The 13,701-nt window shown below is 47.2% G+C and overlaps 1 protein-coding gene across 22 annotated transcripts in view; it reads right to left on the minus strand.

The window, feature by feature from the left end:
* The window catches only part of GALNS (galactosamine (N-acetyl)-6-sulfatase), a 44,698-nt gene that overhangs the window by 13,297 nt on the left and 17,700 nt on the right, over positions 1–13,701 (minus strand). For 17 of the 22 annotated variants that reach the window (XR_015275501.1, XR_015275504.1, XR_015275500.1 and 14 more), the window contains 2 exons: positions 12,148–12,250; positions 4,580–4,701 (listed from right to left, as the gene is read on the minus strand). Coding sequence is in view for 16 of the 22 variants with exons in the window: in XM_086848010.1 (XP_086704136.1) it covers positions 4,580–4,701; positions 12,148–12,250 (225 nt within the window). In the remaining 6 variants the exon portion in view is untranslated. Of the gene's footprint in view, positions 1–119; positions 265–4,579; positions 4,702–10,723; positions 11,800–12,147; positions 12,251–13,701 lie in introns of those variants that run through there. The other 5 variants (XR_015275503.1, XR_015275502.1, XM_086848019.1 and 2 more) reach the window with 4 other exon arrangements.

Here is a 13,701-nt window from a genome sequence, read left to right on the forward strand (position 1 = left end):
CAGGTTTGTGCCCTGAGCACTAAGGTGAGACTGGCAACTTTTCTATCAGATCCTTTTCCCTTTAGCTTCCCTTCAGGAGCTCCTTCCCTTTTTTTCTGGCTCCATAACACTGCAATTACCTCTCTGATGATTTCCTGAATTTTCCATCTGCTCGAAATAGGCACTTGTGAGCTCTCTTCTTAATTAATGTGTTCTAAAATCATTATGTTCATCAACCAAGCCTTATCACTTCCATTTTCTTCCATAATAGTAAAATCCATTGCCCTAAGTAAAACACAGGAATTTTGATGTTCATAATTCAATAAACTCATTGCTCAGAGCAGAAGCTGCTACAAACCTGGAGTAACAACAAGGTGTGAGCAGGCTGTACTTACCCTGTCCTCACTTGTTATTAAGCTTTGCACCTCTGGCTCAAACTGGCAGCATTTCAGAGATTTCTGTTATAAATTCTTTGGCTTCAAAACACTTTTTCTACTTCAGGCTGCATTAGGTATTTTAGTAACTGTAGTTTTAGCTGTGCCAGCTTTGCTTTTTGTATAAATATATATATATATATATAATAATTGTGTTCTTCTTGACTGGTAATGCAGTATTTTAGTAAATATCTGTATAAACAATAATCTGACTCAGATAATAAAACTGACAACTGCTTGTGAAGATGGTACCAACAGATAATTTTACTGAATTTGTCACACTGGAGAAACAAGTTCCCTCTGTGGTACTTAGCACACACACACCACAACCCAAAGATAACAGAACCTGGCCAAGGAAAAAAACCTATCAGATCTCTTAGTTCTGTATTTGGATAAATTTGGTAACAAGGGCAGTTATTGCATCCAAGGAGGAAACAAAGCCCTGCTCAGACTCAGGGAAATGCTTCTGCTTTCTGTGCTGCCCAGCACACATTCTTAGTTACAGCTGAAAGTTGACAGCTCTAAAGAGAGATTTTCTGTCCCACAGCCTGCACTGATCTGGGTGACAAAAAGGCACAAAGGGTTCACTTCTCACCACTGAGGATGAGGTAACTCCTACACAAGGGACTCCAGGAGACCTGGAGAGGGACTTTGGGCAGGGGATAGAAGGACAGGACACAGAGAATGGCTTCCCACTGCCAGAGGGCAGGGATGGATGGGATATGGGGAAGGAATTGCTCCCTGGGAGGGTGGGCAGGCCCTGGCACAGGTGCCCAGAGCAGCTGGGGCTGCCCCTGGATCCCTGGAAGTGCCCAAGGCCAGGCTGGATGGGGCCTGGAGCAACCTGGGCCAGTGGAAGGTGTCCCTGCCATGGCAGGAGTGGGATGGGATGGATCCTTTAAGGTTCATCCAACCCAACCCATTCCAGGATTCCATGATATTTCAAGGCAAAGGAGCAAACACAACCGTGTCCCTTGGCAGAAGATGGGGGGCAGGGGGGCTCCAGCCAAATCCAGAGGGGCAGCAGCAGGAAGAGAAGTCCCAGGAGTGCTGGGAGGGGCTGTTCCCAGAGCAGCTGAGGGCAGGGATGCAGCACAGGAAGGGAACACACGGGCAGGGTGCTCAGCACTGCCAGATGTGTCCCCAGCACGCTGACAGGACCTGCCTGGAACTGCCTGAGCGGTTTTTCACTGCATGGAAAGCGCTCCTGTGGGAGCTCCTTCTGCTGGCATTGTTTGCAGGCAGGCTCCAGGAAATGCAGTGAACAGTGTGAGGAAGAGGAAGGACTTAGCCTGCCTCACCAAGAATCCCAGGGAGCTGAACATGTTACCTGCTGCCTCTGGGTCTTGCAGCACTTGCATCTTCAGGGATCCCTTTAGCAGCCACTTCAACTAAGACTCAAAAGCTTTGTTTGATTTTCGGAAAAATAGGTTATTTCTATCCCCTCATCTTCCTAATACAGAATAACAATCATGGAATGGTTTGGGTGGGAAGGGACCTTAAAACTCATCTTGTTTCAACCCCCATGAGATGAACCAAACAGTGGTGGGCTTGGCAGGGCCAGGTTAATGGCACGTGATGGTCCTAAGGGTCCAGTCTTAAATATTCCCTGAATTTACAGAATTGCAGCTTTGAAGAGCTGTCTCTGCGTGTCCTGCACGTGCAGTGTCACCACCCTGCAAGTCAGAGGTGTTGCTGCAGGTGACTGAACTGCTGATTCCTGGGATTCCCTGGCTCTGAGATCCCAAATATAGAAGCAGCAAATCCCTCTGGAGGTGCCATGTGATGCCAGGCCCTCCTGAGGAGCAGTGACACCCACTGCTGGTGGCTTTGCACGTGGCCCTGCTCCAGACTCGTGTAAATCAAGAGAGATGACAGATTATTAAAATCACTTCAAGGGAGAAGAAAAGGCTGCACTAAATAAGGAATAAATGTAATAAAAAGTGAGCAGAAGCAGGCAGGGAGAACAGAGCCAGCACGTAGGGACAGACAGATGCAGGCTGGGAGCAGGATGCTGGATTCCCTTTGGAGAAACATTAGTGTCGGGACTCCCAGCAGGCTCCCTGCCAAGGGGGATAATTAAGCTAAATAAAAATACACACCAGGAACAGCTCCACAAATGAGGATAATTTAATTACCACATTCGATAGAGGAGACCCACTTCCCATGAGTTTTCCATTGTGACCAGAGAGGAGACAATAGAAGCAGAATGTGCTGCAGAAAGGAAGAGTGGTTTGCTAAAAAGAGGGTTTCTATTAGGGGCTGCATAATAAACACCAGCACAGCTCTCCATAATCAGGTCATAATCTTGCCATAAAATTCAATCAAAGCAACAGCTTGTGAATATCCAAAAAATCAATGCAACCATATGAGAAATGATTGCAGTTGGAACCCTGGAATTTATTTCAGTGCTCACTCCATGGTGGTGGGAAGGAACAGTGGAATCACAGGTGCTGCAAACACCTCTGAGGGGAGAGCTCCTCTGCCTCGAATCCAGAGGAAACACAAACAGTATCACAGAATCCCAAAATCACAGAGTATTTAGGGTTGAGAGTTCAAGAGATCATCCAGTGCAATGCCCTGGCAAGGCAAGGTCACCTGGAGCAGGTGACAAAGGTGACACACACAGCAGGCAAGCTACAGCTCAGTTACTGCTACCCATTTTTCTAATTTTTGGAAAAAGAGATTATTTTTATACACTCATTTCCTAAAACACAATCACAGAATCCTGCAATGGTTGGGTTTGAAGGGACCTCAAAGCCCATCCAGTCCCACCCCTGCCATGGGCAGGAACACCTTCCACTGGCCCAGGCTGCTCCAAGCCCCATCCAACTTCACCTTGGACATTTCCAGGGATCCAGGGGCAGCCCCAGCTGCTCTGGGCACCTGTGCCAGGGCCTGCCCACCCTCCCAGGGAGGAATTCCTTCCCAATATCCCATCTCTCCCTGCCCTCTGGCAGTAGGAAGCCATTCCCTGTGTCCTGGCACTCCAGGCCCTTGGGAAATAAAGCAGTTGTTAAACTGCCCAGCTCTCACCTGGAATCCCAGCCCGGCTTAGTTTCACTGAGCTGTATTTACAGCCCTGGAGCTGCAGCTGTGCTTTGTTCATTAGTGCTGGAATGCAGTGGCAGCAGAGCTCCCAAAGAGCTTTACCCACTGCTGATGCACCTCTAAAGTGCTCTGTTAAACAAGAGAAAATGGAAATATTTTCCCTCCCCTCCTCTCTCCAGTGAAAACACTCAGTGGACAGCACAGGCTCAGTTCCTCTGGAAGGAATGGGGTGAGTGTGTCCACTCAATTATTCAAATCAGTTGAGTAATTGTAGCCCTGTCAGCTCAGGAAACATCTCTGCCTCTCCAGGCTGCTGCACAAACTGGGCAGGCAGTCCCAGCAGCACTTGTTCCCTCTTGATTTATTTCCACACTCTCCCTGTCAGAGCCACTGGTGAGGGATGAGGCTGCGTGTCGCTGGATTTGCTGCAGGGAGGGAGGGAAGGAGGGAGGTGGGGACACCTTGGGAGCATTTTTGGAGGTGGCAGGGTTCTTTGTGGGCTCTGCTGGCTGCTGACTGCATAAATCCTTGCGGGAATCTCTCAGGACATGGTGTGTGCCAGAGATAAATATTACAATAGCAGGCTTAGAGGAAAATGGATTCAGACAGGCAGGAGAGCCCGAGGAAGGAGAAGGATTGGGCACAGAATCCTCTTGCTAAAGACCCTCTGGAGAAGTTCCCTTAGCTGGGGTAGGAGACTGGAAGGTTACCAGTCTGCCCTCCAGAGATTCCAGCCACACAACATTGTCTGTTTCTCCTCTGGCCCCAAAACTCCCAGCTCCAAGGCACAGCTCCCCAGCAGCTCTGTTTGAATGTGCTGCACTCAGCCCTGTTCTGTCCAAAACATTGGTGTTTTCCTGCTCCCCAGGGGGCTGCAGCACACAGAACAGGAACAACCAGGCTGACAAGTCCATGTGCACACCCATCTCACCTGACCACCTGAAAACAAGGTTTGGTCCTTTCCTCCTGAGAAAAAGCCAGCAGGAAAGCCATTATTTCCCAGCACAGCTTTCTGAGACATTTTTTAAACAGATTTCAAGAACTAGCTATGAAAGCAAATAAATTCTGAACACTGACACTGCTGAGTTTTCATGAAACCCCATGAGGTGGCTCACCTTAATGGGTACTTCTCACCAGGATCCCTGCCCAGGTGGAAGAGCAGGGGCAGGACAGTGTGCTCCTCCTGCGTGTGTGTTGTCACTCCATCCACACTCTGGCCAGGACAGAAATCGATGCCCTGCAGGAAAAAGGAGAGAAGTCATCAAAGGTGATGCAGGGCATGCAGCAAATCTTGAGTTGATGTCGCTTTCTCCAGCAAAACGCCAACAAACCTCAAGATTGTTTTAAACCAAGAGTCCACTTCAATCTCCAAAACACATTCTGAGCTGCTGGGGTAAAATAAGGTGATCAAGTGGTGTTGCACTGACATAAGAGCTGAAGCAAAGCCGTGCATTCTTGTCTTATAAAAATATAATCCAAATAAAATATTCATTAAAATGAAATGGCAGAACAAAGGACAAAGAGGTGGAAGCATTTAATCATAAAAATTCTGTACATGGAAAGGATTTTCTGGCTGATTTTTTATGGCTTTGGAAGGCTCCAGGAAGATCATCTGGCACTTCTGATCAAAACCAAAACTCCAGGACAGACATCCAGACACCCTGAGAGGCAGCAGGCACCTGAAGGATCAATTTCTCTGAGAAATGAAGCAAATCTGGTTAATTTTATAAAAACTGATGTGTTTTCCATTTGATTCATGGCAAGCTGGCATTGAGGGACTCACCTGGGCATGACAGTGGGGATGGAAGTACTGCAGGAAGTGGAGACATTCCCACATTCCTGTCTCTGACCATCCGTGGGGGCACAAGGTGGGATTTTCCCTGCAGCAGAGGTGGATTTGAAGGGCACAGCTATTGGGAACCTCCTGGGGAAGCAGCTGGGAGCAGCAAGGGGTTAAGAGCTCACTGGCACCAGCCCTGCCAGCTCCCCTCCCTCCCCAGCCCTGATCTGCCAGCTGGGAGCTCCCTAATCCCTGGCCTGCAGCCTCCAGGGCCACCAGAGCCCATTTAAACCCCAGCAAGAGCCAAAAAAGCAAAACCACTCATTTCCCTGGGCAGGCAATAAAGCAGGGCCCCCCAGCCCAGCCCAGCCCAGCCCAGCTCAGTCCCAAATGGACTTGTTAAAGCTGGGTTTTACAGTTCCAGCTCCCACGCTGTTCCTCACAATCCCAAAGTGCCCCGAGCCACGGACAGAGACATGGAGAGCAGGTAAATGGGAATGTTTCAATGCAAGTGGGAAAGCAGCTGTAGCATTTGCTTCTAAAACAAACTGAAAAGGCTCTCTACAGATGTTGGTAGGATTTGATTGGCAAACAATTTTCTAAAAATATCCCGTGTTTTTAATGGACAGCTGGTCAGTGGAGCAGTTAATATTCTGCTTTTCAATAAAGCAAGAAGTTTAGAAGCCCATGAAATCCCATTTATCTGCACAGGGCTATAGATTCCTGAATCACTGACTGGAAAAATAAGGGAGTTGCTTGATAGGCTGGAGTGGCCCTACCAATAATGGACTTTAAATGGATACAAAACTGATTGACCTTCCCACCCTGTGATGCCACAGGCCTCTGAAACACACAGGGAAAAGAGATTTTTGTGTGGTTTTTTGGGTTTTTTTCCCCACAAAAGGACCAGTTAATGAAAAGGTATCAAAGCCTCCATAACATCCAAATTATAATTTGGATGCAAATCAAACAAGCAATTTAATTAAGAGCCTGCTAATTGGTACAATGCTCCTCGGCTGCAAATGCTTCAGTGTGAAAGATTTTCGTCTCTCGGGTGTTTGTTTAGACATTGCTCTGTTTCTGTTTTATCTTGTGTTTCCTAGGAAATCCTTGTAGCCCAGACTCCAACAAACAATCCCAAAGATTCCCAGGAAAGAAAGTGCTGGGACAATTTGCTTGATGCCACCAGCCCAGAGCTGTCATCATAATTTAAGCTCTCAGTGCCCTCTTGAAAAGAAGTCTAGTGGAGAAAACTCAACTAAATAAATAGGTAAATAAATAAAACCCCCAAAATACCATTTTAGGACATTTCTAAGGCGTTCCAACTTTATCCCTGCAAATAAAATAGAATATTGCTATTTTTATGTATTGTGTGAGTCAGTATTCAACCTGCAGAGAGAGTTTCAAGGATTTTTCTATTCATCAACAAATGAGCAAAATAGAAGATATAAATATATTTATACAAATATATTTATACAAAATTATTTATTTTGTATAGGTAGGTTTGGTGATGTCTGGAGCTGGAAAAGAGCCAAGAGCTGCCTAAGCCTGTCCTACCCACCAGGATAACACCACCCAAATCCACTCTGCTGTTATCCCTGAGAGCTGTTTATTGTCAGACTGTTCACACCAAGGTGCAGGGATCAATAATTTAAGCACATTCCTAATTTTTGTCCCTGCTCCCTATCCGGTGCATGGAGTCCCCATCCCTGGAGGTGCTCAGGGAAGGACTGGATGTGGCTCAGTGCTCACACCTGGGGATTGGTCACAGCTTGGACTCCATGACCCTGGAGGGCTTTTCCAACCTGCAGGATTCTGGGATTTACATGGTTCACTGATCAAACACAGCACAAAGGTCATTCCTTGTTTGTGTTTCAGCAAACTCTTGGAGCTTTTCTGCTCTGTCACAAAAGCTTGAAAGCCAAACCAGAAGTTGGAGCATCTCCTGCCTTCTAAGGGAGCCCATACAGAGCATCAAGAACAGCTCAGCTCCTGCCCAGCACCACCACAGAAACCTGTTTGCTGCAGGAGAGATTCCAACAATCCTTTCTTTCAATTATTCTGGTAAAAAAGTAGCATTCCCTGCCCGCCAGGTGAGCCTTCCAGAAATCACCATTCCTGTCCTCAGCAGTCACCTAGCCTGGGTTGTTTTTCCATCCCTGGGACGCAGCAGCCTTTGGTTGCACAGCTTTAATTTCCAGAGCAAATGGCCCACAGATGCTGTGTCAATATAGACATGAGACAAACACAGCCGGTTGCCAGTTTGGGCTCCCTGCCAAGAGATGGAATCACCACTTGTGTTAACGGGAGCCCTCTGGCAATTCCTCAGCCTGGCTCCAGCCCAGCAGCTCCGGCTGACAGGAGCCACCCCAGCCCAGCTCTGCCTCCTGCTCCGGTCTCCTCGCTCCACCAGCACCACCCAGGGCACCAAACCCAGGTTCGTGCTGCGAGGAGAAAAGCACAGCTGTTAATTAAAGCCTGAAATGTCGTTTCTTGCTGATTGCCATGACGCAGGTGAACGGCGTCCTTGCCCTCCCGGCCATTCCCGGTGAAATCCTCCTTGGGATGAGCAGTCAGCTCCGAGTGTGGGTGCCAAGCTTCAACCCCGTGCACCCAAAATTGCTCCTAATGTGTTAAGAGGCTGGAAGAGCCCTGGAGATGGGCAGCGCAGCGAGCTCCGATCGATGCCTGGTTCATGTGCTCAGAGGACCACAATCAAATGTCATTATTTGTGAAGTTCTACTTGACTTCACATCCCCGGCGCAGAAAAGGCTTTATCGATCCCTTCACGTGGAGGAGAAGGGCAATCACAGAGCCTGACTGGAATAACCCCTTTGGCATTTTGCATTAAAACAACAGCGGCTGCTGGCAGCCTTTAAAGTCACAGGAGCACTCGAGGAATCCCACCGAAGGCTCCCAACAAGCTGACAGCACAAAGGTTGATGTTATCAGCCCCTCTCCCGAAAGCAAAGGGTGTTTTCCAAGTTTTTTCCTGTTATTTTTTTCCCCTTCTTGCATCAGTGCTCTTGGGAGGTACAAGGGCTGTTCTCTGCTGGGTACTCTTGGTGGCAGGCAGAGAAAAGCAAATTTCCTTTCTCCTGCTACCTCCCATTCCTGCCTCCTCTGTGCAGCACTAAATTAGAAAATTCCTGAGGACTTGCTGCCTACTCTCATAAATTTATAGCAAACACCTATTTTTTTTACCCTTTCAGATCCCTACTTTCGAAACACCCCAGCATTTTACAGGTGACTGCCAGTAGAAGTCCTGTGTGTTTTCACTGTCCAAGAGGGATCTCCCCAGGTTTATCCTTCCTTTGCTCCTGCACACGTGGCTATTTTTATCACTGCTGATTTTTGCTACAAGAAAAAAAAGGTGAACAACAATGGAAAAGCTTTCTACCCACCAGTCGTAAAGCACCAGGGACTCAGCCCATGTGCAGGAGGGAGATTTTTCTGCCTCTATCAAACTGTTTAAAAATACAAACACATTTTTCAAGTCAGCCTTCCTTTCATCTCTCTCTGTCCCATTTATCACCCCTTGAATGTCAGAGATGTCAAATTATGTAAACATGAGCCACCTATATAGATGGAAGGCAGGTAAACAGCTCCAAATAAGCATCCTCTGCAATCCTCAGGGAAAATGTCCCACAAAATCCTTACTCCCCCTTGATTCTGTGAAGTGAGCCTTCCCCTTATGCTTTCAAGAAACCACCCCCTCAAGAATCAAGAAATCCAGTTAATCCAGCAGAAAAGGCAGCATCAAGGTATCCTCCAGCACTGAGAGAGACTACAAGACTTCCTGACAGGAGTCAGACTAGGAAAAAAAATTTGCTTGGGGGTTAAAAAATAAACAAACAAAACCTGGGCAGAACAGAACAGCACAATTCATCTGTGTGTCAGATGACAAGTCCTAATCCCAGGCCATAAGGCAGAGGATGCAGACCAGTAAGGGCATGCTGCTGTCATGGGACTGCAGGATGACTGTAAACCTGTGTGCTGCCTGCATGGGATGTTTCCAGAGTAAATATTCCGAGTGCCAGATGGAGAGGAGCCTTCAGAGCCCTGTTCTGCTTTGCTGGGCTGTGCTTTCTGCAGGCTGTGTCTCCCTGGTACATTTTTATTTGTGTGTACATCCTTTATTACTGAAGCAACTCACACCCCAGTCAAACACAGCTTTCCAGGTGAGGGGCCACATCCTCCCTCACCATCCTGCTCATCCCAAACAGACCCAGGACAGGCACCAGCTCCCCATTTTCCAGTATCAGCATTGAAATGGGGTTCTGGCTGCTTTAATGAGGTAATCTCCTCTGAAAGTTGAACAAAATCGTGGATTAAACCCAGGGCAAGTTTTCTCTATCAGCAATTTCCCACACAGTCAATTACCAAGGGAATTCTGAAAGTGAAAGGAGGGCTGGCTAAACCCTGTCTGTCCAAATCATGAAATATTCACCTACCCATAAAACAAACCTCTTCAAAATGTGCAAGACAGCTGTTTTGCCACATCTGGCCAACTTCAGCTCTCTTTCCAATGGATGACAGGACAACCACATATTCCAGGTCTGAGTGGGGACCTTCACACAGAGAGGTTCCTATCTGGAAGTCTCACTGGATTCACAATGAGGGAAGACCTCTAAAGCTCATACAATTAACAAATCCTCATTAGCTGGAGTTCTACTGGGATGGCAAGTCAACCTTATTGAACAAACAGGCCAACAGTCAGAATTCCAAATGCCACAGATGTGCATGGATTTATAGTTGTTTTTCAAATGGAATTAGCAAACAAAGTGGCCTTTTTGATTCCAGAGTCCAATATCAACACAGCTGGGAAGCCCAGTCACTGAAAGAGGGAACTGTGTTGTAAGGTGAGCTTAGAAACTCTTCCAGCAGGGCTGGGAACTGTGGAACTGCTCTGCATTCTGATTTATTTCTATTTTTAAACTTGCGAGGTTTGTAATTAATGGCTCGAGGACATGAGGAGAATTGGAACAAATCTCAGCCTCAGCTTCCTCTGCATGTTGTTAATGGCTGCTCTGGCCACTAATGTGCTCCAATTTTCCCCACATCAAGCTCATGTGATCCAAGCTGCAGGAAAGAGAGTGGATTTGTAATCGTCTCTCTGATGTACAGGATAATTGCTGACTTTTATCAGACAGCAGTTAAACAAAGACTTGGAAAGGAATAAATATTCCTTAATTGCAGCACTGCCACTGCTCACAGTGGGAGAGCCTCTGGAAGGAGTAGCTGGTCCCCATTACCACTGTTCCACACTCAGAAATGTAGGAATGAGTTGAGTTCCATGCAGGGGTTTGTTTATTTCCCAACTGGAAGTGTGGGTATGTGCTTTTATCACCACGGAGAGCAAGAATTCCTGTGGGAAGAGCAGGAGGCTCTTCACCCAAACACACAGAGGAGCTCCCAGTCCCTCCCACCCAGGGAAAACCCTCCAAGGGTGATGAACAGGTTTCACTCACACACAAGACAAATGAATGATCTCATTTTATCTGTGTGGAATTAGCACTGAGAGCATAAAATACATTTCTAGAGCCAACTTTCCTTTCCTCCTTGCTCCCTGTAAAACAAGGTTTGACTCCTGAAGCACTGCAGTCTGAAAAGAGACAAACACACACATTTACAGCCCTGAATGGAAATGACTCCCTTGGAGCTGACGCTTCCTTCTACCCCCAGGACATCCCAATGAAAGAATCCCTGCACTTTTATATCCACAAATGTCACCAGCATTTAGTTCTGCACCTGTGATGCCTTGAGGACCTTCCATAAGTTAAAAAAAAACCACAAAAAATACCCAAACAAACAAAAAACAACAAAAAAATACACCCAAAGAATCAAACAAAAAACCCCAAACCATAAAAAAAAATAAATCATGCAAACAATCCCTCTCCAAGGCCAGGCTGCTGTCAGGATTGCTGAGAACTTGGCCTTAATGCTCTGGGTTCCTGTCTGAAGGGATCTGCAGCAAGGCACACGTATGAAGCTGTCACTCAGCAAATGCCCCAGAGTTTGGAGCCAAGAAAGACACAAAAAGAAAAGGAAATAATAGTGCTTAACATCTAACTGTGAGGAGATCAGCCAGGAAATAAATAAAATAAATAAAATGTTATACACAGTGTGATGTGGGCTCAGGGAAGTGCTGGTAACAGATTAAACACCTTTATTTTGCTGTTTTCAACCACTGCTGTATTTTCCACTATGCCTTTCCTACAGCTTTCCTTTTAAACCATCACAAACCCAACAAGCTCATCCCATTCCCACTGGAATAGCTCAGGGCAGCAGGTGTTTTGTGGCAGGAATTTGGGGAAATGTGGTCAGTGTGGCATCAGGCTCCAGACTTTCCCAGCACCACAGAATATCCTGAGTTGGAAGGGACCCACAAGGATCAGGGAGTCCAACCACAGGTGAACATCCAAGAGCTCAGAATTCAGCAGGGAAGGTTTAATATTAAGGGGGATTAAGTGCTGCTTAAAGGGAGCATACCTCAGAACAACTTGGAATTTGCTCATTTTCCTCTCTTTGTCCCCATTTTCAGGAGAGGGAGACCTGAGTGGTTTTTTAGGATAGCAGAATTATTTGGGTTAGAATATCCTCTAAGATCATCGAGTCCAACTGTTCCCCCAGCACTGCCAAGGCCACCACTGACCCATGTCCCCAAGTGCCACATCCACACAGCTGTTAAACAGAGGGACTGGGACTCCACCACCTCCCTGGGCAGCTGGGCCAGGGCTGGACAGCCCTTTTGGGGTAGAAATATCCAACAGATATCCAAAAGAAACCTGCAGAGCAGCTCTGGTAGCTCTGAGGAGACTGAAGCACGGTGACATCCCCCAGTTTAAAGGGTGTCTGTCCCCAGGATCCCGGTGACTCCAGGACAGGTCCCTGTGCCATTACCTTGCTGTGCTCCTCCCAGGAGTTGCTCCAGGTCCAGTAGTGAGCTTTGTAAAGCCCAGCTCTCACTGCCATCAGCTCGTTGCCACGATAATAGAAAATGGGCCTGGAAGGAGAGCAGAGCTGCATGAGAAACACCAACAGCCCTGGCCCAGCCTCCTGATAAGGGCCACAAACCCCTTAATGGCATCCCACTTCCCATGTGGATATCAGGCAGGAACAGGCTGCCTCCTAATAGTCTCCTCTGCAAGGTTTTCAATTAACATTTCTTAAAGTGTTCATCAAGTTGAGAGCTCACACGGTGCAAGAATGAAACATTATCCAGCTTGGCTGCCAGTGATTGTTAATCCTTGAACTCTCGGCCCCTGGGATTTCCTCTGGAGCGTGGCGGTTTCAACGTCAAATGGCTCTCAAGTGCCTGGCTGGGAGGGAAAAGTGGGATTCACGGGCTCTGGGATGCTCAGGCCCCTGTTCCCACAGCTCTGCCACGGAGCTGGCAGTGTCACACAGCCAGGGTGGCCAGGAGGACACCAGATGCCGGCGTGTTCTGGATGACATCTTTGAGAAACTCCACATGGAAAAACCTGGCAGGCAGACATGCTGTGATGTTTAATTCCTCTCCGTTTTTTCCCCCCAAACCTCACTTTGCAGCATGTAAACACGCTGCTAAAGCTGCATTTGTTCCCAGAGGTTTCCCTAATTAATAATTCATCCAGGAAATGCATCGCACTCGCTGCATCTGTGATGTTCCCTGGGCAGCCCAGCAACATTCCTGCTGGTTTTCCCAACAAAACATTCCTGGTCTGTTTGAGGGAACAGCACAAAATTTTACTGGAAGGGATATCTGCAGGAGAGGGGGTTGATCTGTCAGTGCAGCTCTTCTCTCCAGCTCTTTTGGGCTGCTGACAGGACACAAGGGTGGAGCTGTTTGTCACTGTCAGGGGGAGCCTTTGTCTTTCCTTCTCAGGTGCCACTCCAAAAAACGACTCACTCTGGTGACACCACCTGGAAAAACCAGTCCCTAAATGCAAGGTGAAATTTAAATATCCCTGTCTGAATGACAGGAGTGGCCTCAGAGCTCTTTTAGCCTCACAGAAACAATGAGCCTCCCTCCTTTGTCACCAAGAGCTGTCACCAGGAACAAAGGGAAAACAACTTGGTCCCCAGGAAGAAGGGGAAGCTGCTCCCAGAAAAGCTCCTTCCTGTATCCTTAACACACCTGGAAGTGAAATAAAGGCAGCAAGAGAGACCTGCCAAAGTGCAGCACCTGATCTAAACCAGTGCCATCAACAAAACCTCCCACAAATATTCCACACAGAATCCAGTTTCCTTTTCCTTGCCATCAACAGCCAATATCTGACCAGTTATTATGTGTCCCCCTGACTGAAGGGTTTAGGCTTTTCCTTTTAAAAAAATAAGTGTTCTATTTCTAAGAAGGATTCCAGCTTATACTCAATATTGTGATATAAATGATTTCTTTCCCCCCCATTCACTTTTTTCCTTTTTAAGCTTGAAAGAACACAACAACTGCATCTCCTGGAAAGTTTTTGGTGGGCT

The sequence above is a fragment of the Cyanistes caeruleus genome, chromosome 12 (assembly GCF_971803275.1).
Source record: "Cyanistes caeruleus chromosome 12, bCyaCae1.hap1.1, whole genome shotgun sequence".
Lineage (NCBI taxonomy): Eukaryota > Metazoa > Chordata > Aves > Passeriformes > Paridae > Cyanistes > Cyanistes caeruleus.